Raw genomic sequence first — 27,436 nt, 5'->3', positions numbered from 1 at the left:
GGTGACCAGACACAAATAATATTCTTTGGCACCAGCAGCGCAATTCTGCTCACAGTCTGAGGTGCAGATTGTTCTGTGATCTCCCCTCCTCATGATTTCTTTTTCAGACATGAATAAGAGCCTCTGAAATATTAAATAGCGCAGTGACACACAGGTGCCAGGGCTGGCCAGAGGCAAATGGCATGGCTTGAAACAGTTGGCTATGAAAACAAAGTGTTTGGTGAATTGACCATCTGTCTAGGCTTGGCATAGCTGGGCTATAGCAGAGACCATCAGCAGATGATCCACACTGCAATTTAAAATTGTTTACTATATTAACATTTTTTTAAATTCATGGCTGCAGCTCATCACTGTTCTCATCTCTTCTCTTGCTTTTTTCAAGTATTCCTGACACAAGGAAATGGACTCTACGCTATAATGGAGTTGAATGTGATAAGAGTCAGGGGTGAAGGCCAAGTAGAGGTAAAATAGATTTCTAGTTATTATGACATGCACTGATACAACACTAGAGGTGCAAGAAGTCTCTCTGTGCAAAAAATATGAAGGTGAGTCCGTGGTCCTGTTGCTTTCCCTATCTCTCTCAATGCTTCCCATTTATGAAGAGATGAAGGAAAGCCAAAGTAATTTATCCTTAATATATTTCAGAGGCTAAAAAGTGTACCAATCAGCTCATTTATCTTCATTCCCGTAGTTAGTCTGTTATTATCATTCCTCTGATTGCACCTCTATTTCCCTACTTCTTTCTGTCTAACATAACAGCACATAACAGTGAGTTTCAACTCTCTCTTGTAGGGGCATAATTGCCCTTAATGCAATATTATTTTAAAGCATATGTAGAGACTGACTGAAAAAAATGAGCCACCTGAGAACCTCTCTCACTAGGGGAGAATCTTATGGTAGGGAGGTACAAAAGAGGAGAAATGAAAAAACAGGTGTAAGTGAAAAAGAGGGCTATGAAAGATATAATGAGGCTTCCTTTATTCACTTAAGGTGACAGCTTTGTTCACTTCAGACTAGTCTCCCTGTATGCTTGATAAATTTTTTTTTTGTTTATGAGGCCTAATAAAAATAGACTGGAAATGCTGAAATGATTGATTTCTCAGGCCATGTAAAGTCATGATTTCCTGTAGATGGAAGTCAAAACCTCCTTTGCAGCTGTCTGACCATCCGCCTTCAATATGTGAGTTTTTTTTTTTCCTCATCCGGGCTATCCCTGCTTGTAAGCCATTAATGGAGTACACTTCACAGTCTGCACTAAGCTGTAAACTTAAATGCCAAGAGTGCATCAGTTCCTCTGCCTTTAGGGTGTTTTCAATGCCTTTTGGGGTGTAAACCCTGGATTTTCAAGTGCATCCTAGGGATATCACAAAGAAAAAACAAACAAAAAAAAAAAAACAACAACCAAAAAAGCATATAGATGGTGAATTTATCAACACCTCACCCTGCAAGGAAAAATTAATCTCTTGGTATGCCTCTTTTCCCTGTCCCGTTTGTAGCTCTGCTCAGATTGCCATACTTTTAGGCCAAGATGCTTCTTTCTTTGTTTAGGATTATCAACCCTTAGAGCCCAGTATTTGGAAGATGTTCTTTGTAACACACAGTGTTGGTAGCTTCTTTAATTTTTTTGTGTGTGCCATTGATTGATTAGAGGTGTTCGTCCAAATCATTTTCCCTCTTGATATGTGCATTTTCCTTCTCCACCACAAAGTTGGTGTGAAAATTAACTAAATAATCTCATGAGATTCTTTAACGATAGAAATGCCTTACTGTGCAGCAGAACAAGGTACTGGCAATATGAATGAATACATTGTATTACAGATCTCTACAAAGCTCAGGTTTCTTTTCTCCTCTATGGAAGTTGCTGTAATATTCTTACAGCTTACAACTTTTTTTCCCTGTTCATTGCAGTGCAGAACATCTGTTGCAAAAGAACAAAGGATTAATAGTTGAACTAGATTGCACTCTCTAAAAAAAAGTGCATATACTACTGTAACTTTTGTGATATTTTGCTGTCTTTGATTCTTTCTTTTCTAAATGCAATTATCAAATACCGTATTTGTTATGAGTCAGATTTTATTTCAGAATAGAATTTTCTACTGTATTTGCTTTAAATTTTAAGGAATAGATGTTTTTAAAAGTGAAGCTTTTTTATGTCAAGTGCATATGAAAGGAGAGGAAGAAGATAATGAATTGGAAACACTGAGATTTAATTCCAAGTCAGGCTGCTAAATTAGATCAAAATAGGCGGTGGAATGAAGAGAGAAGAATCCAGAGTTTGATTTGAGGAAGATTTCAAAATAGAAAACCAGAAGCCTTGTCTTTCCATGTTCCTGCCCTCTGAACTGATTGCTCCTGGAGCTAATAATGTTTACATTGTGTGATTAGGAGCTGAGCCTGGTGAGTTCTATTTTCAGCATTAAGTAGAATCACAGGGAGTGAATCACAGGGGCTTCTCACAGTGCCTCCATAATACTTGACCTCTTTGTAGGTTTCACTGGCCTTCAAGCTGTACACTGTTCTCTTATATGGCTCAGGTATAGCTGAAAAGGCCAATCTCAGCTCACTAACACGTGCATTCTGAGACTTCTTAAAGACTGTGAGCCTGCCATCCTTACTCTATCTCAGCTAAAGATACTCTTCCGTGTCTTCACGTTTACTATGGAAATCACCCCTATAAAAAAGAAAAAGAGCTTTTCTTGAGGTTCTTGTGGACGACATCTAGAGACAAAGTTTCAAACACATCTCAGTCCTCAGAATTGTTGTCTGAGTTTTACAGAGACAAAACCGAAATGAAATTTTCTCTTTTTTCCATGTTTTATGTGGATATTTGAGATCCAGAGATTCCTTCTAAAGGGTTTGTTGAGAGGTAACTGAAGAGAAGCAAGTTTATTTCGGGAACTTCACATTAAGTAGACAGGGTTCCATACATTTACATCAGGATGTACAAATCAAATTAGCATTGTGGCTGGCTGATTTAGATGAAACATTATTCCAAATAGTGTTTGGAGATGATTAACCACAGTCTCAGAGCCTAAAAGGTGATTAAAATGTAGGAAAAAAATGCACAAAATTTGCAATTTATTTGAAATTTCCCACAGCATGTGAATGACATCTTACCTTTGTAGTTACCAGCCAGAGGATCTAAGCATGTGGTCATAGTAACTGTCTTCTCTCGTATCTCAAAGTCACAACAGAGTAACATTTTATTTTTACCTCAAACTCCAGCAGTGTCTAATCCGGTAAGCACATCACCAGGTCAAAAACACAACAATTGAAGGGGTGTAGAAAGGATGGTGATATAGATTGCAAGCTAAGAGCTAGCCCAAGGCAGTGTAGCACCCAGTGTGTTGGCGCTCCATTCTTGGCTTTTTTGTATAGATGCAATATAATGTGACAGTGAAGTACTGAAACTATTTCTATAAAGCAATCTAAGAGTGAAATCAGGTTAACCATTCCCGCAAAGAAACATAGTGATTATTATTTCTCCTAGATTTCTGTGTCTGACAACCAGTCAGTAAGTAGATATTTACACTTTCTGATTATATACATAAATCAGTGACAAAAGAATAAGATGACATTTCTGTTCCTCAAATCCAGGCAATGAAACCGATTAATAAAACAGGTATGGCTTTGATTTTTTTTTCTCTCTTCAATGTCATAACATGAGAACAAGCTATTTATCCAGAACTATATAAAATGAAACCCTTTCGTTATGTGTGACCAAACACAAGAGACCCACACTTAGAAAGGACTCAAGAAATGTCATGTAAGTCATGAAAAGTTTTGTTTTTATAAAAAGTGAATATTCAGGTCATTTCTCAGGCCATGTAAAGTCCTGGTTTCCTGTTGATGGAAGTCAAAACCTCCTTTGCAGCTGTCTGACCATCCGCCTTCAGTATGTGAGGTTTTTTTTCCTCATCCAAGCTATCCCTGCTTGTACGCCATTAATGGAGTACACTTCACAGTCTGCACTAAGCCTGTAAACTTAAATGCCAAGGGTGCATCAGTTCCTCTGCCTTTAGGGTGTTTTTCAGTGCCTTTCGGGGAGTAAAGATGCAATATAATGTAACTCACAAATGTTCTGCTTGATCTGTTGGCAACGCAAAAATAAATCACGTGAGCAAAACATTTACTGAGCTTAAATGGACCTTTAAGGTAAGAGGAATATAAAACTGAAGATGTTCTCATTTGTTCTGAACCTCATTGGTATTATAATGTTAACCCCAAATGGAAACTAGACAGTTTCAAATTGGATGTTCCTGAAGAGTTTGTGGAATCTCTATCCTTTAAAAATTGTCAGAAGAAAGGCCTGAGCATCACTCTGTACCTTTGAATCTGGCTTAGTACATAGCAGGAGTTTGGAGTAAATGAACTTCCAGAGGTCTCTGCCTATCTAAATCACAGAAGTTATAAATTCGTTTATAATTTCTACAGAGCAAAAGTAGCTCTGAAACATCCAGCAGTAATCTGTTAAGGCATACTACAGAAATATATTATTTATTATTTTAGCATTACTTTTTTTTTTTGTATGAGTAAGGATGATGCAACTGAGAGTTTTTCTTTTTTATAGACCTCATTAAGATGCTAGTTCCATTAACACAAGGACAAAATGTAGAATCTTTATTTTTGTTTAATTCATAAGCAATAGGAGTGGAAGCTGTGTTTTAAAAAGCTAAGGTTTAAAAAGCGTTAAAAAGGGACTTGTTTTCCCATGTCATCTTTTTTCCTGGTTTATTTAAAAGATACTGGCTCAAAGCAAGGCATGTATTTTAAGGACTCACCCTAGCTACTGGGATTGCAGCCCACTCTTGGGAAGATGAAGGCTGATGTTTCTAGTCACAGTCCAGCCCACAAATATTGGGTCAGCAGCACAGAAAGAGAAGTGAAGATAAATGAGCTTCTTTACCTTTAATGGAAAAAGAAGTAGCAGAATCTTTGGTCTAAGTCTGGTTTAAGGTGAGGAACTTTGGAGATTCTACCAACACTTAGCCACAGATAGAAAAGGCTGTAGGGTAGCAACATGTTCAGTTGATGAATGTCCCCAAGCTGATGAGCTGCAAGTAGTGAGACAGGCTGTGTGTGCGTGCACTGCCCTCTTTTGGATTTTGGTAGAAACACGATCAATTCGATCCCAGTTGATGCTTCAGTTTTCTGGAGTTCAGAGTAAGAAGTGGTTATTATCGACCCAACACTATACCTGGGGTTTTGTTACTATGAAAATTCATACAGCATATTGAGAGAATGCATTAGTGTGGGATTAGACAAAGTAGAGAAAGCTGAACAACAATAACAGCGATGGTTCATTAATGTAGTTAATATATTAGTACTGGTTTGGGTTTTCTTTGTTCAAGATGGAGAAGTCACTAGAACTTAGTCGTTGGCATTCAGACCACATGAAATATTAATGAAAATCTATTACTGTGTCTCTTTTTTCAAAAGAAACGCTGAAATGTCAGCTGAATATGAAGATGATTATTATCAATGAAAATCATAGCAATAGTTGTAAAACTGAAAGCATTGCTCAACATGAAAAAAAGTCTTTGTTTAACTTAAATGTTTGAATATTGAGAAAATTAAAACCTTTTATTTTCTTTCCTTAACTACAAACTGTTAATTATTTCAGTCAATATGAGAAGAGGAAACAGAGGCCTGCACTGACCTTCTATTCAAGAAGAAGAATCAGAAATGGATTTTTTTTTTTTAAAGCTCACAATTTACTGGAATGCTTTTTTTAAACTATCAAAACAAATCCATTTAAAAATATCTGGAGGGGACTCCAAATATTGTGCTCAGCCCAAAATGGGCTAAGAGGCATACGATGGAGGATTAGGTAGCTTATAATATAAAACTGTGTATTTATATTAAGTTCTACAGTGAAAGGAAGACATTATGTTCAGCCAATGTTTGAATTCATCAGTGGTCTACACGTGTCTTTTCAGTGCAGAGGGTAACATGACTGTCTGGTTTCTAGAAACAAAAGTTAAAAAGTATTTGACAGAGCAGCTGGTGGTGTTTTCCATTCATTGCTTAAATAGATAGCCCTTTGAAACTGGTGAAATATCTTTATTTTTATTCTTTTTTTTTTTTTTCCTGAGTAGTATGTGTGGTGGGGTTTCATTAGTATTTCAGTGCTCTGCACTTGGCCACTCAGAAGAACGTATTGTTAAAAAAGGATACAATCTCTACTGTATACATATTCCTCCAAAACTTTTAAACAGGACGTTTTGGACAGAAGAACTGCTGACATTTCACTTATTTTGTGATACCTTCTACATGTGTATACAAATTGTTTTCTGACTGTGTGCATATCACAGTGGCAGACATATTCCCAAAGGGAAAATTTTCATACTGTCTCTTTTTCCTTTTGAGAATATTTTAGATAATAAAGATATTATTCTGTATAACTGAAGACAGAATCAGGTTATTGGAAGTTACTATTTTTTGTTACTGACTGAAGCTTGCATAAGGAAGAGTTACAAAGCGTTTATTTTATTTTTGGTATGTTAGTGTTGTTATGTGATTTCAAATTTTCTGTCTCATATAACAACCCAGGGTTATTCCTGCAGCTAGTAAAAAAGAGAGATTTCATTGGCTGCTTTTCTTTGCTGTCACTTCTGGCCCATAGTGAACTTCTGCGCTAATACAGAAACAGGTAAATTGATTCTTTTTTCCAGTTACTAGCCAGCTTTTTATTTCAAACCACATTTATCATGATGCCAAATGCTATTCTTAACGATATTTCTGTTAGGAATACTGTACAATCCCAGCACTCAAAAATATTGGCAGGTTATAATTTTTTCCCCTCCTAAGTGATAGCCCTTTGCCATCTAACATTCTGCTGACAGGAGAATGTATTATCGCTCAATGAGCATTAAATCTTTCATGTGTGCAAACGAGATGAATTCACCATCTGAATCTTTTACCACATCATGTCTCTTGTCTATGAACAGCCGTGGCTTGAGGAACATGATATCTGACTGGTTATGGACTTTCTGTGTGCTCTTGGGAAAAGATTATGTTAGGGTTTTCACTGTCCAGGTGTGGATTTAGTTTGGAGCGAAGTTACTCTATCTATTGGTCATGGATCTAATTTTACTCAGGGGGAACTTGGAGTATATTGCCTCCATCTCAGCAAAGAGCAAACTGATTTTATAAGATTGAATTATGTCTTTTCATGAATAAGTACCTCTGTATTCTTAAGTTACTGAGTTATAGTTGCAAAGCAACTTGACCTCTTCTATTAATTTGTTCATTTCTGAGACTATTCCAAACTAGGTCATTGTTTGAAAGCTTTGAGTTGGAAAGTATAATTCTTTCACTGAAATCTATTATTTCCCTGCAGAATTACTGCACTTTCTGAGCTGACGTGAACTTCTGGCAATAAAACACTTTACAGTATTGTGGTTGAATTATTGGCATATTATTTTAATGGTGTTTTAATGAAATTACTCAGCAACTAACCTTGTCTTTTAGCTGACGTTAGAGACAGCTTCAAAACTGCCAACTCCAGCTCATTTCATGTTTTCATTTAGGTGTTAATACTGTTAGCCAATTTATTTAAAACAAAGATGAGGACTAAATTTTGGTGGCTTTACTCATAGCATAGTTCTACAGCAGTTGAAGTTAATCTATGAATAAAGTTTGCTTAATTTTGCAGAGGCTTCACTCTCCTCTTTCTCTATTAATATCCAAATGAATGCTTGAATTATTTCTTTTCGGTAATTTTGTCCCTAATTTACTTGCTCTTGCAACTACTTACTGCTTTCAGCAACTCAGTCCTGTGAGAGGAGATGGTCTAATTTTCATTACAGTATCTCTGCATTTATATTGGAATGTCATGACCAAAGCAGTTAATTTTTTCAATTTATTTCATTTCAGTTCTTTTGCTAGGTTTTGTAAACCTTAATTCGTAAACTGTTTTTATTATTTAAAAGCAAAGCACATTGGTTTGAAATTCATTGATGAATCTACGGAATCAGGTTCTCTCTTTACGCAGTCTTCATGGCATGTAAATGACAATCCAAATTCAGAAGTGATACGTAAACTGGCAGAAATTTCATTGAATTACGCTGAGACTCTGTTGTGCTTATACTCCTGCAATCATTGTGTGTTTAAAAAAAAATTCAGTAAACTTCTAAAATTATGTAACTGGCGTGTAGGGAAGCTGGGAAAAAATGCAAGTATTTCGAGAATTTGGGTAGTGAATACTCTGATTTGTTCTTCCTTTCGGATTTCCTGTTTTACTTCTCTGCGCTCCTCTTTTCTTATGAGAAATGTTACTTGTTCGTATGGATCTATATATGAAACATGTAATGAGTGAGGAGGGTGAAGATTCTTTAAGTAAATTTGTTCAGATCTGCATATCATCCCTATTTCTGATCGGGTGATATAACTCAGATGTCTTCATGCACCAGAACTGGGTGAAATAAAATAAGTAAAGATTGAGAAGGATTCTAAACTAGTTCTAACTAAGCTGCTAAATCTGGCATTTGGGGCAGCCATACAAGTATCACAATTTTATCTCTATAAACATAAACAGGATCTTCTTGGACAGCAAAAATACACATAATTGTCATGTGAATCTGCCCTGAAGAGTTAACACCAGAAAAGGGTGAAAAAAGTGTGAAGCAATAAGGTCTATAAATTATGTTCTGTGTTCATTTGTCACCTCAAGGAAAAGCAAATGAGTTTCTTCCTTTTCAGAGGTCAGTGATTACTGGGCGCCTTGCATTTGGGTGCAAAAGCCTGTGTCAACTTTATTGACTTATTTGACAGAGAAAAAAACTAATCCATCTGCATGAGGAAACACAGCATGTGCTTGCTGTGCCTGATGTGACTAAGCATATTCTGATCATTGCTGAGCACTGATCTGAACAGAGAACAGTTACTTCTGCAGAAGAGTCTTGACTGACTCCATTCTTCATTTAATTTAACAAAAGACAGCAATAAACCAGTCCAGAGACACTGCATGGTTTGGTCTACCTTTAGTATGGGCTTTTGCTAGTAGCAAGAGGCAAAGAAATATTCCTCTTTATTCCTGTATTAGTCACTTTATTTTGTAGTGGTAATATCAGACAGTTTAAAAACTGTCAAGATAAAAAACAGTGAACCCAATTCTCTACATACAAATTGTTAGATCGGACTACCAGTGCTGGTAATCTTACTATCATGTATAATTTTTATTCACTCTCCAATGATGTCCATGAGAACAGCCTTGTTAAATCAAACTGAATCTCTCAGTTGAGAGGGAAGTGTCAGAACAATGTGAGTACATAATAATATTTCCCTCTATATTTTTCCAGAATTCAACAATTTCTAACTCCGATTCCTGAGACAATATTAGTATTTTTGGATTGATATGTTCTCCCAGAATATATCTGTTAATTTTGTCTGTTAGGATAAAGTTTTGACGTTTACGACATACTATGTCAGTGAATTCTGTGGCTTAAACAGGTAAAAATCCAGGAACTGCCTGTGATTTGGATCTCATTCTTACTGTTTCATTTGAGACTCGGACTTCTGTGTTATGGAAGGTTGAATAATTGTTCAGTAGGCACTTCCAGGCCATCCACAGTCCTGTAGGCTGTGGTTAAATTGCCTCTCATTTATTTCCTTTGCAAGTTGAATAGTTCATTTATTTGCTGCTTCTATGAAAAATGTTTTGTTCCATTCTTCAAACACTCTTATTATTCTTCTGTGTTTTATACTACTACGCTACTACTTTTTTTTTTTTTTTAAGATGGAGGAACAAGAACAACACCCAGTGTTTAAAATGTGAGAACATTGTCCAATGACCTAATAGGATTATTTACCAATCTGTTTATTTCCTAGTAATTCCTATTACTGTATTTGAGTGGTTTTGACAGAATCTGAGAAAGGAGCTTGTGTTTTCATAGGGCTTTACGCTGAAACCCACATAAATCTCTCCTGAAATAAAATAATTATGCAGGGCCTATTGTTCTGTCTGTTACTTTGGGATTGTCTTTCTCCATCTTCCCCTGCCACCCCCCCCATACATCATTGCTGAATATCACCTGTCATTTTACTGCTCAGGTATTCAATATTGTGAAATCCTTTTACAGCTCTCCATAGCTGGTTTTTGTTTTTGTTTTTGGTGGATGTTTTTTTTTCATTATGAATACTTTACTGCCATAAGCAATCTTTGTCACCTGTTTCTCCTTTCTTCTTTCCAAGTCATTAACAGATACATTTTCTTGAGTAAAGGCCTCTCTGATGTTCAGAATATATTCATCCAGAAACCTGTATTAGCTGGGAAAGCAACAATATGGTGTATAGGGCATTACAGGAACAAAGAGGGAAGATAGGTCCTTCTTCAAGGAGTTTACATCCAGTACGTTTCCTACAGTGAAGTGGGAATTTATAATGGTAGTTTCTTTCTAATCTTCTTTCTGAGATATTGTTGGATATTAAAGACTTAATGAGATATTTGACTTCTAAGCCTAGATTCTCTTTGTTATTGCTGCTGGTTTTATTTTCCTTGCTTTTGTGTTCAGAATGTGTGTCCACTTTTTATTTTCTTTATAAGCAAATACATCAAGTCAATGGGTAATAGCTACTTCAAAGTACAAATTGGCTTCATTTATTTCAAAGAAAAGTCTAAAATTTATTTACTGTGTACTTCTTACACTGCAACAACAAAAACATTAATATCAATTGTACTTTCTCTCCTTTCTCATTTATGTTCCAGGCAACTTAGGCAATATGTAAGCTAGTGTGGTGTGCAGTTCAGCTCTGTGAAAGCAGGTTTGTGTTATGAAGTAGTTGACACTGAGATAACGTCCACAATATGGGTATTTAGACTTCAGACAGATGCTAGTCTGGTACTCAGGGCTGAATGTTCTGTAGTGGTTGGAGTACGTTAGGTGCACTTCTGAACCATACATTCTGTTTTAGTGTTACTGAAAGAAAATTCAGTCCCTGTGTTCTGAGATCAGTCCATGAACTGTGCCATATAATGATCTATAGAGATTTGCTATAGAGATTTCTCCTGAAAATCTGGGGGATTAATTTCAGGGTCACACTACTGGTCTGATCTGAAAGGTTCATACAGGTAGATACACGGGATCTTTTCCTTTCATTTTGAAAAAAAATTCAGATGTCAGTTTCTGCTTCACATCCATTAAGTGCTATCTTTCAGATTTGTAGCTTTGATTATTTGCATGCAGACATCTTGTATTTAAATTAACTTTCATCTGGTCAGGTTTTGAACTAAATGATGTTTGAAGTCACTCTGAACCCAAGCCATTCTGTGATTTTATAAGTTACATGGGGCTCTGAATGTGATTTTAGTAGTGACTGCTTAGTTGTATTTCGTTTCATTTTAGGACATTTTTGCAAAGTGATTTCAGTGCAGGATATGATACAGAGAATGCTGTCCCAGCACTGAAAGTTGGTCTCGTAGTTGACAACCAGACTAATGGCTGGAGAGTCATTGGTCAACTGCATCCCCTGATTATGACTCTCTGTATGTCCTCACGTAAATCTACAGCTGTTCTGCACACTCTGCCACGTGTAAAATTCTATTGCTATTGGCATATGTAGTAAAACATGTATTCTGAAACACTTCACATGTATAGACTGGCTGGTCACTGCAGGTCAGTGGCCAAGAGATGAGTTCTGGAGACCATAGATACCTGAAAACACAGTAGGAATAGCTCGGGGAGGTAGTTAGCAGATTAAAGCCCAAGTCATGGGTGCTGGTAAGTCTGTTTAGGTACTTAACTTCTATTGATTGAATGAGGAATTAGGTGCTTCAGAGCCACAGCAGTTTGTGCTTCAATTCCAATTCTATGAAATGGAGATAAGAGCACTTTCACACTTCACAGGAGTGGCATGACAGAAAACGTGCTAAGACTGTGATGTGCTTGGATATGGCAGTGATGAGGTCAGATGTGTTCCTCGTGCAGGTAAAAAGAGTTATATGAAACTAGAGTGGATCTTGATTAACAACTTGCCTTAGAGGCACAATCCAAAGTCAATGAAAAGACTTATTAACTTCAAAGAGCTGGGATCAAGCCCATTGATTTGTGCTTATTTCTGCTCTAGTTACTATAGTCCAAATGAATGCTGTGCTGTGATATTTTCACGTACTAACATAAACAGAATCCACTTATAAAGGAAGTCATAAAAGTAAGAAAAACATAACTTCTGATTCAGGGTACTCCGTTGATAAACATTAACTATAGAAACATTGTCCCAGAATTTTTTCCAGTAAAAAAAAAAAAGTAAGTAACTAATAAACATCACTGTTAATTTTTGACTTAACAAGCTAGATAGATAACTTATTGAAAGAAAATAGTCTATATATTGATGCTTTGAATATTAATGCTTTCTGTGTACCCTCTGTCATGTAATCTTCAGTTTAGAATCCACCTCAGTGATATACTTGGTGTATTTGAGAGTATTAAATTAAAATATGAATGTTTAATTTTAATGGTGCATGTTTTCATTGTAAGATTTCAAAAGTAGATAAAAAATACCAAAAGGAGATCATGCCTTTAGGGTTATTATGGGAATATTATCCTATTTTACATTAAAGATAAAGTATGGCAAGGCAAGTTGTACTTGTCTAAGGTCACTGAAGATACTAAATTCTAGCAAGTTTGAAGGAAACACCTAACCTTCCAAGTCACAAGCCAAATCATTTTTCTAGACATAGATAAAAGCCTCTGGCGGTTATCCAGTAATGAAGGACATAGGTGTATTTATACCTTCACATACAACTAATTAACATCTGTGTCTATCGAGACTTATGGTGCTCTATAATTCATAGGTAACAAGTTGTTGTACGTAATTCCACCTGCCTAACTAAAGACATAGAAATGAAAAGTGTGTTTTTGCAGTGCTTAAACCAGGTAGGAATTTACTCTGAGAAATGGGTATGGGTCCTTTCATTTCAGACTCATCTAAAGATGGATCGGAAACAGCAGCACCAATACTTAAATAAATGAATGAAATTAAATTTAAATGATACTAATGATTAAAGGCTTTAATACCTTCCTAGGCAAATATTCAGAATTTTTCTTGTTTTCATTCATGATACTTCATTTTCACACCTGATGGGCACTATTTCCCGCTTGTCGAAATGATCTCTTTGTAATATTCAAACCTATATATTCTCTCTCATGCAGAGATGCGTAAGAGAATTTTCTCATTCCTCTCTGATTCATCAGCAGTGCAGACCAATTAATCCCATAGAGAGAAGTAGCTTTGACAACTGCAAGCCATGTTTCTTTACTCTTGGACAAAGCTAGGAAGCGATTTTGCTGTGCAGAAATTTTGTGCAACAAGTGCATCTCTAATTCACAGCATCATAGAAACTGGAAATGCAAAGAACCCAGAGCATTATCAAATATGTTCTCCTGCCAAAGCAAGATATTTGCTATAACAGAGAAGTTGTAATGTTTTAGGCAAGGAAACTTGTCTTCTCTGAAAATTCTGCCAGATTTTAACAAATCTCACCATTGGAGTTTGTTTCATTTGTATGTCACTTTCACTCCTCCCTACCCATTTCTTTTATTTTCTTAACACCTTACTTTTAATCTGCTATTCCAAAAGATCATTCGTGAAGTCCCTAACAGCCTATTGTGGCTGTCTAGTAACTTATTCTTACTCTTATGTCACAAACCTCAGGTTTGATTTTTTTTTTCTGATAGCTGAAGCATATCATCTGGGTCTGTATTTACAAGTGATAGTAATTTTCCCTATTTGATTGTACATTAAATGTTTATATATATATAGTTCAAATACACTGTTTCCCATACTGAAAGATTGGCTGTGCTTAGTTTTGATACTGCGTTGAAGCATATTGAACAGACAGATTTATTAAGATTATCTGAAATTCCTCTCTTCTGACTCCTTTTCAACACTGTATTTTGATCTTTCTCTTTCATACAGATTATGCTGTTGACTGATCCAGAGGTTGAGAGCAGCTTACTGATTAGTACTGATGAAGGTGCCACGTATCAAAAATACCGTCTGAACTTCTACATTCACAGTCTGCTCTTCCACCCAAAGCAGGAAGACTGGATCTTAGCATATAGTCAAGATCAAAAGGTAAGAATTGTTGCCAGCATTTTGTTTTATTTGCTCTCTACTTAACTGTTACAGAGATTTCAGGACTGTCTTGGGGATAACTGAGCTGGTATTTCCAGTAGGAGACATTGGTAAGCCGTGATCCCTGGAACAGTCTGCCCAGAGGTCATGGAATCTCCTCTGAAGATACTCAGAGCCTGCCTGGATGTTTTCCTGTACAACCTACTGTAGGGAACTTGCTCTAGCAGAGGATTGAAGTAGGTGATTTCCAGAGGTCCCTTCCAACCCCTACAATACTGTGATCTGTAAGAAAAGGTAAAGGTAAATGCCTGACTTGTCAGCCTGCCTTTATTCATCGGTCCTTTTTGGAATATCATGTGACAGGTAATGGGAAGAGAATTCAGCTGTGACCCTTTGCAATAAGAAAAGCAACCTCTAATGTGACTATTTCTCCTCATAGTCAACTTCTCTCACTCTATTCTGGCACTAGTTCCAAGAGCAGTATAAGACATTGCTTGTTCCTATCTGGTTGGCATATTTTCAAAGAAAAATGTAGCAGTGAATCAATTTCTTTGGAAGGCCAGTTACTTCAGCATGGGCAGTCCATCTGCTGAATAAATTTGCTGTGAAATTTGCCTTGATTTTCTGATGTTCAACTTGAGATACCAGAATGAGACTTAACTGTAAGAGACCTCATTGTTAGCAGTTTCTGAAAAACACACATCAACATACACAAGTCAGTCACTTCCTTTGAAGAACCTTATAGAGCTCAATCTGTGTTGTACTCCAAAATGGAGTTTGAAAGGAAACCATAGGAGGGTGTTGGAGTTGTTTAGTTTGGAGAAAAGAATGCACTGGGGAGACCTTATTGTAATGTTTCAATACTTAAAGGGGCTTATACAAAGGATGGAGAGATTTTAATTTTACAAGGATCAGTAGTGATAGGACAAGTGATAATAGTTTTAAACTGAAAGAGGATAAATTTAGACTAGATATAAAGAAAAAATTCTTTACTGAGAGTAGTAAGACAATATAACGGGCTGCTCAGAGAAGTTCTGGGTACCCCATCCTGAAAGTGTACAAGGTCAGATTGGATAGGGCCTAAAGCACCTAATCTAGTGGAAGATTTCCCAGCCTACAGTAGGGAGGTAAAACTATGAGACATTTAAAGATCCCTTCCAACTCAAACTGCTTTGTGATGTTATATTGTTGTGCATAAATGTCTTTCTTCAAGGGGAAGACAGCATTTGAGTAAGCTTTCTGATCTAGCAAAAGAACTTTTAACTAGGACTGATGACTGAGAGTCAATGGCAGAGTCACTGTGAAGTGACTGAGAGCTGCAGCAAACTGTTCGCAGAAGTGGTGGATTTCACGTGCCAAGTTTTTGATGTTTTTGAATAAAATTGGAAAACAGACCTAAACAATTTGCTGAGCTCCCAGAAAGGATAACAGAATGAAATATTTTAGCACAACTATCTTTTAGTTTACAAATAAGTAATCTATAAGGCTTTGAATCTAATCAATAATCCAAGTTTTGGATAAATTTTTAGTTTATACGTTAATGTAGATAATATTCAAACATGAATGTTCGAATATTAAGATGTCTTCCATGTTAGCATATGAATTAATTTTATAAACATTAAACAGTTGTTCTTCCTTTTGCCTAAATTAGGTTTGTAATTACAGTAACTGTAAGCCTGAGAAAATAAATTAATTAGCTGAGGTCACAATGAGTTTACGAGAACTCTTGGAATAAACAGTCCTGTGCTTTAAGCACAGTACCATTCAAGCCCTGTAGCTTTCAAAATTGAACAGGAAATGTATTTTGCCTGCTTAATTCAATTCTACACTGTATAGAATTATGCTGAGTGTTGTGTGCATTCACCTCTCATAGCATTTTTGAGATTGTACCATGGTTGTAATCTGTTTCAGAGGAAGGTGCAGATAAAGTGTTTAATAGATGTTCAGTATGGAATTAGGCAAAATGAAAATGTTTTCTTTCCCCTGTGGCTGATGAATTCCCCAGGCTGATATGAAATAGAACAGAATTTTGTCTCTGCTGCCTTTTAGGACCCTTTGGAGTTAAACTTACTGTGTGTCAGGAAAAGGAGATTTATCACGTAAGGATCAATGAAACTTCTAGTCGTAAATTTGTCAGATAGAACTAAGATATAGCAGAAAATGAATTTCAGATGTTGTGATCAAGATCCTGTTGAGAAAATAATTCTGAATTAGAGTCTGTACAGCTAATACTCATCTAATTTACAGTAGATCACAGAATCACAGAATGGCCTGGGTTGGAAGAGACCTCAAGGATCATGAATCTCCAACCCCCCTGTCACATGCAGGGCCACCAACCTCACCATTTAATACTAGTCCAGGCTGCCCAGGGCCCCATCCAGTCTGGCCTTGAACACCTGTAGGGATGGAGCGTCCACAACCTCTATGGGCAGCCTGCTCCAGCACCTCACCACTCTCTCTGTAAAGAACTTCCCCCTGACATCCAACCTAAATCTTCTCTCCTTCAACTTAAAACCATTTCCCCTTGTCCTGCAGTAATCAACCCTTTCAAAGAGTTGATTCCCCTCCTGTTTGTAGGCTCCCTTTGGATACTGAAAGGCTGCAATGAGGTCACCCCGCAGCCTTCTTTTCTCCAGGCTGAACAAGCCCAGCTCCCTTAGCCTGTCTTCATAGGGGAGGTGCTGCAGCCCCCTGATCATCTTTGTGGTTCTCCTCTGGATCCTCTCCAGCAGCTCCCTGTCTTTCTTGTACTGGGGGCTTCAGACCTGGACACAGTACTCCAGATGGCTACCAGCAAGTATAATTTCATTGTTCCACATGAAACTCCTACTCCTTTCTTTTATTCAGAATTTTAAAAAACCCAAACTGGATGTAGAAACAAAGCTCACTTTTGTGTGTTAACTTGAATTTGTGGAGTGTGTGTGAGATGAGTACATACGGTGCTTTTGGGGAAGGATGCAAGTAAATTCTCTTTGTGTTAGGGCATTGAGTAGCAAATTGGATAACCATTGGGAATACAATATTTTTGCTGCAAGAAGAAAATAATGTAGCAAAAGTCTATATATCTGTATTAATAAACTCTAAAGTAGAATTTTAAAAGTCCTCCATATATATGTGAGTCATAGGCCTGTTTTCAGCTTAAAAGCCTAATGAAAATACTTTCTGACTTTGGTGAGCTTGCACCACAGAGGGTAACCAAAAAAAGAAGTATTGATCAGCTTGGACTTAATTAAATGTAACTCAAACTAAGGGTCACATTCTGTCCATGTCTAAGTAAATGGCTCCCTTTGGTTTCGTTCTCATATAACCAGAGGCAGAATTCTCTCAGAGTAATTGTGTAGTCCTGCGACTATGAAGATAACTGCAGTGGGAACTGTTGGGCAGTTTGGAACAAATGATGTTGCAGTTTGCTAGTTTGTGTTCTTTTGTTAAGACTGTATTTAAGGAAAGAGAACTATTACTCTTTGGATTTCAGGCACTGTGTGCACACTGAACAAGGATTACTTGAGGAAACAGAGGAAGCATCTGGATGGTAAGAAATTGGCATTATCGTATCATGAACTTTGATGCCATGCATGGAGTTGAAGAGGCTGTAGAGGTTTCAGATTCATTTAATATTGCTCTTGGCAGTCAGAAAGAAGTTAAGAGTCAATTAGAAAGCATGTTTACATCCTTCCAGCAAACAAAGTTCTCATTACATCATTTGCATCTTGTCATTGTAGCAGGTAGAACCAGGAAAATCAGATGATGAAAAGAGCAAGTGCTGAAGAGGCAGGAATCAAACTGGGAATGAACTGTGACTCTTAGAGTCGTTCAAATAGTTTAGTACTGATTGAGGGCAAATTCAACAAGTAGGGCATGCCTCTTATTGCTCGACTGTAGTGAACAGGAAATGGGTCACAAAGCATCATCTCTCAGTCTCTTTACAGCCTGTTGAGTCTATCACTATGATAAGCATCACAGATCTTTTTTGTTAGGTTGAATAGAGATTTACTAAATGGTAGGGAAGTCTGTGTTAACTGAAATCATTTTACAACCCAGTTTCTTGCGTGTTGTGTGCAAGTGAATGTTGTTAATTACTGGAGTTCAGCTGATGAGCCATAACTCATTAAGCTTCAGTGACTTGGTTGCTTTTGTTCACATATCTCCTCCGTGTCTGCCTTGGGCAGCAGACTTGAATTACCATTGCTGACAGGCCAGTCCCTTATTCAGTCATGAGTTTTTCCTGCCAGTCTTGAGGAAAAAAAAGAGTAGCAAACCATCTGCCATCTGCAATAATTGCTTCATGATTGCATTCATTGTTCTGGCTGAAAGTACAGTTGTTACATGTCTGATTCTTTACCACATAATTGCAGAACTATTGCATGCTCCTCTATTTTCTGTAGAAGAGGAGTTAAAAATCAGGAGGAAACTTCAGACGCTGTGAAGCATTGCTTGTGAGGGAAAAACTTGTTGGAGGTCTTGTATGTGTGAGCTCTCATGGGTTTAATCAGCTTGTCTGTAAGATGAGGGCTGTATTTTGTGGGAGTATTAGTTATGCATTACTGTGTAATCTTCAAAAGTAGTTTGCTGTGCAATCAGAGGGTGGGATGTAAGAGCCTCTACTTCATGTGAAGATGTCTTCTGCTATTCAGATGGGTCAGACACGCAGAGGAATGGTTGATAATCAGCCATGAATAACAGAGCTATTTGGAGAGATAAAGTATGGGTGAAAGTGGAAAACACAAGTCAGATGGGTGAAATGCGAAGTTATAATTATCCAGCTCAGGAATAAATGTGCAGAGGCACTCAAGATCTGAAAGGCAGCAACAGAGGCTGGGGGGGGGGGGAAGCAGATTTAAAATGGAGTTATTCTCATTGTTCGTTCTCGCGTTTTAAATGAACTCTTGAAAGGCGAGGCATACTAGAGGAGCTCTGCCTACACAACACCAGTAAATGAAGAGGCATACATTTCCTTTTTCTTCTTTCTTTTTTCTTCTTCTTTCCTTTTAGCCTTTCCCAAATATCTGATTCCATCTCTCTACCTTCATTTACTTTGTGTGGGTCACAGTGGAGATCAGTGGGTTAGGGACTGATGGTTGGCTGTATATTTAAAGTGCTGAAGTTCAGCAATTCGGGATTTTGCTGGTACTGGAACAATGTATCTTCTATCATTGAATCATGCCATCTTCCTCAGTACTTCCTCCACAGTAAAGGAGGCAATGTCAACAGCAGCTGAAAGGTATAATTGTAGAGGCTTTCTTCACTAAAACCTTTCAATAGGACAAATGTCAGAGAAAATGAAAGATGCCCCAGATGCCTTTCCTATCCACTCTCCCTCTTAATCCTTACTATTGAAAAAGGGAGAATCCCGCAACTCATAGGCTGTCTTGTTTCTAATATTGGCTCATTGTTCAAGACCCCATCAAATCCCAGTGAAACTGCATCAAAATGTACACAGGAAAATCCCTTACCCGTTCAACATACTGAAAATTCACTTGTTGTTGACCTTTGAAACCATTCTCCAACACTACTACTTTTTTTTTGTTGTTATTGAGAATGGGGAGGGAGACATTACTTGTTTAGTGTTGTTTGTTGTTTTTCTCCTTTTTGTCTCTTTTCTATTTTGAGGTAATATTTGTCCCAGAGATGATCAGCTTGTGAATTATATTAAGTGGCACCAAAGCCATTTTATTTACAGCAAAACTCTCTGTGGCATTTTGTGTGTGTTTAAAGTAAGGAAGGATCCATCTACCTAGATACTTAGAACAGGCTAGCTTCTTCATCCCCTTCTATCCATGCATTTGGGCTAACGTCTGCCATAGTGCAGCCAGTATTGACTCAGGTTGTGATGGACTATTCTAGACCCACTTCTGATTTCTAAAGCCGTTAATTTCACTACATTAGGATCTAACTTTGAGAATTATTCTACTTGGTATATAATCAAATCAGGGACTTCCAGAGGTTTTCCTTTCAGCCTGATTTGTTCTGTTTCTGTTTTTTCTTCTCTGTCTCAGTGGTAGCAGTCACTGCGTACAAAAGCCACAGAAAGATAAGTAAAATCCAACTTTGTATTATTAGAATTTGCATTATAGTTAAACAAATAAGTTACTGTTAACATCAAGCATCTAATTTTTTTTAATCATAATGTGTTTGTACAGTGCTGTTGACTATGCTTAGAGGGCTATTCATTTGGACTAATGTTAGCCAAAGGAGGCTAATCTGATATGAACTTAATGGAGGGGAAAAAACCTATCTAGAGCAGTAAACATTGGTCACTTTGAATTGTGCTCAGGAAAAGCCTATCTCTTTTAGCAGACTACAGTTGGACCAGGGAGGTAGTTTACATAAAGCTAACATTAACCTGTGTGAATAACTCCCTTTTCCCTGCTGCGTTACTCCTGCAACATTCTACATTATTCGTGTAATAAGAACAAGGTTTCCAGCAGACTAGATTCTCTTTGATACGTAATGTTGAAGATTAAATGTGGTAGGGAATTTGCACATTGAAAAATACATGGCCCAGCCTTTGCAGTGTTGCCCTTATGGATGATCTCAGATATCCTCTCCAGATTACCAGCACCCATACCACAAAACCTCCTATTCTAAAAAGTGTCCATGAGCTTATGATTCTAAACAAGCACAAAAATATCTGTGTTTGTAGCTAAAGCTTTTCATACTCTTCATAGGATGTCCTTAAGCACAGACACCTGCTGGGCATTCTGACAAAGCATCTTGCACACAGCTCTTTGCCTTGTTATCTCTGGGACAACTGATTAGCATTTGGTGGCAACCAGGGTACTGAAGATGAACAAGGAAGGGACATCAAACCGAGTCATCCAACTGTTAATTTGTTAGAATTTTTGTCTTTACTCTCATAGTCAGTTCATTGTCTCAGTAAGAAGACTAATGCAGTCAGATTATATCTTTTTTTTTTTTTTTTAACTGTCCATAAGCCAATGCACAGTGACATAAAATAGGGTTTTCTTGTGGGCACATCAGTCTTTTACACCTCACTAAGTATAATGTACTTAGTGAGTTTAAAGTGTAAAGTTTAAAATGTGGAATAGAAATAAAAATGGGAGAAATCCATAATGCTTCCCCAATCACCAGGAAAAAAAAAGTCTAAAGATAGAAAAGAGCAGAGCCCAGCTGCAGTCTGCCTGTCTGGAAAGAAAGATGCATATTTGGACTCAAGTGTGATCAGTGAAACAAAGAAGGACTCCTGAGCAGTAATCACTGAGCTCTACTGCTGACTCACTTATCTTTAAGTTTATGAATAATATATATGTATATAATATATATTATAAATTAATATATCCTTGCTTATCCATCTGTATATGCATGAGCCCTCTGTACCCCTAGAGAAGTTGTTCATTTACTGCTTTGGGATTCTTGGCTGTGTATTTGTTACACTGCAAAATTATTTGTGCTCCACGTAAGTCTCATTTTCCTACTTCCATGAAAATTTCCTTTTTTTTTTCTCTTCAGAATCAGACAGCGCCCTGGATTAGGAGTAAAGAAATGTGATGTCATTAGGTCTACCACTGATCTCTATGGCTTTGAGTAACTTCCTTCACTTTTCTTAGATGATTATCTTATCTTTTCCAACAGTCATTTGTTTTGACTGTATGCTCCTATGTGTCTCCTTTTTCTTATTATGCAAAGCACCTGTCAACACTGAATTCATGTGGAGCCATAGGTTCTAGTGTAGTAAAAATGTAAAGCTATGTATGTGCGCATGACAATTCCAATGCTTCATCCTGAATTCTGTTTAATCAAAGCTTTTTCTGTTCTATTCTCATTCTAAAAGGGTATATCTTTTAGTCGATAATATATTTCTTTAATTTAGTCACCTAAACAGTTATGAACATACCTAATAATTTCTCAGCATAACAAAAAGCAAATGCAGGATGCTCTGTTACAGAAATGCCTGTTGCAGAAATACTGAAACTTTTAATAGAGAAAGAAATTATCCTTGAGGATAACTTACCAAGCAGAGTAGTAAATTCATCATCCCTTGGAACTGAAATTTGATGGCTTTCCAAAAGATTCAAACATTGAGACTGTATGTCTCTCCAGAAGGTACAGTCTATCTCAGCCATCGGTTGTCACCTTAAATAATTCTCTCTACTGCTTGAATTAGTGATTAAGACTCTGCAGCATCTGTTTGGATGAGAACAGACTGATGATACTAGTAGTTCTTTCTGGCCTTAAGATATATATGCTAGGAGGATTCCTTTAAGTATCTGCTGGTAAAATTGTGTTTCCGGCTACGTGTTTAGTATATAAATAGAGTGCACTAAAGACATCATGCTAAATACTTGCTTGCTTCCATAAAGCCAGAACACCAGCTCATATGGATCATATCTGAGAATGCATGAGGAGTTAGAGAGGTAAGAGGAAAGCTGATGGACATCTTAAGCATGTTTTGTTGATCTGACAAACATACTACAAAGAAGTTGCTGTAATACAACGATAATGAACAAGTCTATGTGGTGATAGCATTTTGTCCATCACCAAAAGTAACTGCAGGCCTGGAGACCTCACTGGTTTTTCCAAGGGCTGTGGAGCAAGTGTCTGAAAGCTTTATCCCTCTGATATATATCCATCCACTTTCAATATACTCCAATTGTTGAATAATCTTATTGATGGCTTCTATGTGGCATTGATTAATGGACTGCTGTAACTTCAAACATTGTAGATCTATGCAGTGTCTATGAACTTTTTTGTTTCAAAGATCTTTAAGCATCTTAACAGTGGAACTTTCAACTAGATCAGAGACTGGGAAAGTAAAGAAGCCCTGAAGCCCATTTGTGTATTCTGCATCATGAGTCTTATGATCTGTTCTAGGAAAGATGTACCATGTGTGATTTCAGATTCTTTGTTAATTCAAAACACCTATATTAATTTGGTTTTTGATGAAAAAAAAGCCTGGTCCACCACTCTTCAGTGAAACAAAGCATGATTCAGGGAATAACAGCAAATCTCTCAGTCATTGACTGTTCTGAAGGAAAAATACTCTGTTCAGTAATTTATCTAAACTGAATGCATCTTGGTATCTAAGTAAACTGCACTGCATACCCATTTAAAATGGGTATGCATTAAGCACATTGTTCCTTCACTTTGAAGGAGATATCTCCAGTGCCATTGTGGAAACCTCTCTCGTTATGATAATCTTTGATGTAGCAGGTAGATCCTACTGAAGATTTAAGAACATAAAGGACTACTTAATACACCTATATAAACATGTTCAATCTTACATTTCCACTTGATGCACTAACCCCATCCTTTTCTGCTGACTGCATATAAAGAAAAAGAAATGCAAGCTTGATTGTTCTTCTAGGGTCGTAAATCGAAGTACAATTCTGAATTGCAGCAATCCATACAGAATCTATCCTCTTGCTCTTCGTCTTCCTGAATGTTGTAGATTACTTCTAAATATACTGTTTCACAGATGAATGCTATTTGAATAATGCCTCTATGAACAATGAGAATAATGAATGTACAATCACTTCAAATACACCTGCGCTAGTAGTAAAGTACAATCTGTTAGTAATAAACTTATTCAGTACAAATGAATAGGGATAAAAGGAAGGACTTGACTGTATTTATTTCAAATTACATTGTTGCATCTTCAGAAATCTGTTTTTATCTAGGTTGATTGTGATATAACAATAATTAAATGGTACTTTTTGAATGTTGTGTTCTTTGGTAAAACTGAACTGAATTTTTAAAAAGTACTGAACTCCAGGAAGAAGTGATCTCTAAGATGTTTGTGTGGTCCACCAGTACAAAAATTGTGTTTCAAATGCACTGTTTCTTTTGTCAGTCAATGGTATTTGAAGGGATTAAGGTGAAATACAATGATCAGATCTTGTTTTAATCAACTCATTGAAACACCAAGAAATTTAAGAGGCAAGCAGTCAGCATATGTGAAGAAATAAGATTAGAAGGATTGACCCAGTAAAAAACTTCTCAGGAAATCAGTGGTGAATTTGAAGCAAACCCAAGTCTTTCAAATATGTGCTGAGCTAGTTTTCCAGATGCATGCTCTAGAGGTGAATGCTGAGTTGAATTGCCTTGGTCGATCTATGTCGAGGAGGAATAGTTGGAGTTTTCATGTATGGTAGAAGTGAGAAAAAGTTTTCTTTTGTGAATGCAAGAATAATGATGTTGGTAAATACAGTCACCAAATCAAATTAGATCTTGAACCATTTTCCACTGTAACTTGGTGAGCGTAGACATCTTAAGAAAATTAATGGGAACTATTATCTTGCTCAAATTATTTCCTTTGTATCGCTTCCAGCATGCAATTTAAATCACATTTTCCTCAGCCAGATTCCAAATTTCCTTGTATGTATTCTTTTTTTTTTTTTTTGCATAAAATTAAATCATTGCACAAAATTGAATATCCTCATCACTAGAGGAAGAACGTGGAACTATAATATGATTTAAGATCAGTGTGTGAAGAATAATCAAAACTAAATGTTTTATCAGAATATCCAATTAGTTTAAATGCTGAATGATGAAACGTTATGGACACTATGAGTCAATCAAATCTGCAGCCATATTGTTTAGGTAGTAAAATGAATCAGAGGCCACGAGGGACTCCGTGCTTGATAAAAGCTTTGACTGGGAAAATTTTGTTGAGAACAGATGATAGGTCTTGACTGACATAATTACCCTTCAAATGATATTTTACTGGAATTGGTGGGTCATTCAGATTCTCAGTACATGCTGTATGTAACCTGACTTTCCGCATCAGGTGTTAAATGAGTAACTGTTTCTTTGATGTCTTAGATGATATATAGATTACTTTGAATGTCTTTGGTGAGTTCAATGAGCATAAAAGTAGCTCTGGGAAGCACAGAACTCATTGCTAATTGATGGGGAAAAGGGCTGCTTTCTTTAATACAAATTTGCTTTTGCTAGTGACATCTGTTTGATGATGTGCTTTGTTAGCCATTAGGTTGAACAGCCAAATAAACTTAGTTCAGCCATTTCATAAGAGGCACGTTTTTGGCTGGGAAGATCTCAGGGAAAATTCAGTGTTCATGAAGGAAACAGTTGTTTTGGAATACAGTTCGGCTAAAGTGCGTCTCCCAAGCTCATCCAGATGTAGTACTTCATGAAACTGCTAACAGTTGTGCTAAACATGTGCTTAATATCAGAAGTTTTTGACTTTGTAATTCTGTTAGATCTAAATAGACAAGTAGGGTTGTCTAGGTTAGAATCTCATACCGAAATCAACACAAATCAAATTTGTTTGATGCCTAGAAAACGTTTCCCTTCAAAGCTCTAATTTTACCTACATATTTTGTAGCTTCTAAAAGACATGCAAAATAGTGCAAAGAAGTACAAAGCCAAGTAAGACTGCTGGAAGATTTGGGAAAGAGATGACTCCTCAGTTAATGTAATTTGTTTTAACTCCATAAATGTGGGGAAGAACTGATGTTTTATTGTACTTGAGACTCCCTCAAGAGACTCAAACCAAGCAAGAAGTGGTGATTCTTCATGCAGTGTTAGGTTGTGGAGCTCCTTGCTTACCATAGAATTCTGTGGGTGCTGAAAGAATAGAAAGGAATACACAGAATAACTTAAAAAAAAAAAAAGTATTGAGAAATATTAAAGAAATTTCTCACTCAGAAAGACCCTGAACCAAGGATTGATAGAGTTTGAGACCGTATTAAGAAGAACTGTTGAATATACAAAGTTTTTGAATATGCAAGTATTTTGGTTTTCCAAGCATCTGTTGAAGGCTGTTTCTAAAAAGAGATGGTAGTGAAATTGCACTTCATTCTAATCTAATTCAGTAATTGCTCTGTAATCTGACCAAAAAAAAAAAAAGTTTCATTACCTGGATCAAATTCATACCCCCTAACAATGACTTTGCCAACTTTGGGGCTGTCTTTTTCTCACATAGATTTAATGTTTCCATTAGAACAGATGTTCTCTGGTTGGAATGGGCCGTGTTGCTTTTGCAGTTTCAAACACTGCCAGGTGCTTAGCTAGACAATGGCTGATTTCCCCAATTTTTAAGAAAATTAATTTTATAGATTTGCTTTGATTCACTTTAATATAAGGATGGTTATTTTTGTAATTTGTTTGAGGTAAGTAAATGTATGCAGAATTACCTGAACTCCTAAGTTGATAAGCTGCTTGGTGGCTGAAAAATATATTAGAAATAATATAGGACAATATGAGAAAACAGTCTAATTTTCACCATTTTGAATAGTGAAACCTTTTACAGAAGTACCTATTATAGGGAAACCTTTTCCTTACACATACCTTCACTTACAATTTTCCTGTATTATTATAGCTAATGAGAGCCCCAGGAATCTTTATGTTGTGTAAATGCATACCACAATAGATGATTTCTACTCTAAAGAGCTTAGAAATCTGACTGCAAGAGTACGTGTGTAGGAGGTACAACTACAAAAGAGAAGAGGAAGTAGAAAGAGTTTTATTCCCCAGTGAAGAAGGGTCAAATCTGAGAGATCAATATAAGATTTGTACTTTATAGTGGTTTTGTCTTAGTGAGAACAGAAACGTCAGATCACTACTTGGCCCTGAGCTGAAAACATACACTGAAATTGTACTAGGTTTGTTTTTTATTTGTGGTTGAAATAAGAGTTGTAGCAGAGAACATTATCTAATTTCTGTCTTCTAATGAAAATTGTCAACAAACTGCAGTGCTTGCCAAAGAAAATAAAATGTCATCTCTGAAGGGACTGCACACATGAGCCTGTCAGAAATCATCCCAGGAGAGAAAGAGCTTTTATAACAACAACAAAATATGATGTTGGGTTAAAAAAATATCCATACTAGCGCTATAACTGGTAAATGGGAAAAAATATTCCCTGCTGTATCATATCTGGTACTTGACAAAAACCTAGCCTCCAAATATTTCTTTTTTTTCTTCTCCTGGTCTAACTAAATAAACTCAGGCTAAGCTGAATGATACTTAAAATATCTGGAAAAAAATATCCTTAATGTAAAGAACTTTTTTCCTTTTGTTGGGGATGGCACCTAATATGGGGAATTCCCCTTCTTCTGAAAGTACATCGATGCTGCTGTGAATCAGTGAAGGCTAAGATTGGTACTGAGATAATGGCAAAGGAATAAAAGCTTCTAAAGTCTGGTTATTAAACTGTCCCTTCAAAGACAATAAGAGCTTTGGGCATGAATTCCCAGGGATCTGATATTTCCCTCTGAGAGCTATTTCCTTTTCTCATATACTTTTCCCAGCTCACTGGGTACTGACTTCTATTATGAGAGGAAAATACAGACATAGTAGAATTGCTGTATCTATTTCCTCCCTTTGAAACAAACGCCAGTCTTGCATTTCTCTCCTTTTTCCTGACTCACATCTTTTGTT

General features: G+C 36.7%; 1 protein-coding gene across 2 annotated transcripts in view; it reads left to right on the top strand.

The window, feature by feature from the left end:
- Positions 1-27,436, top strand: part of LOC100544091 (VPS10 domain-containing receptor SorCS1) — a 271,928-nt gene that overhangs the window by 147,950 nt on the left and 96,542 nt on the right. For both annotated transcript variants that reach the window (XM_085229289.1, XM_085229287.1), the window contains exon 4: positions 13,918-14,076. In XM_085229289.1, coding sequence (XP_085085415.1) covers positions 13,918-14,076 — 159 coding nt within the window. The remainder of the gene's footprint in view (positions 1-13,917; positions 14,077-27,436) is intronic.

The sequence above is a fragment of the Meleagris gallopavo genome, chromosome 8 (genome assembly GCF_905368555.1).
Source record: "Meleagris gallopavo chromosome 8, MGAL_WU_HG_1.1, whole genome shotgun sequence".
Taxonomy (NCBI): Eukaryota; Metazoa; Chordata; class Aves; order Galliformes; family Phasianidae; genus Meleagris; species Meleagris gallopavo.
This window is presented reverse-complemented; position numbering and strand designations above follow the sequence as displayed.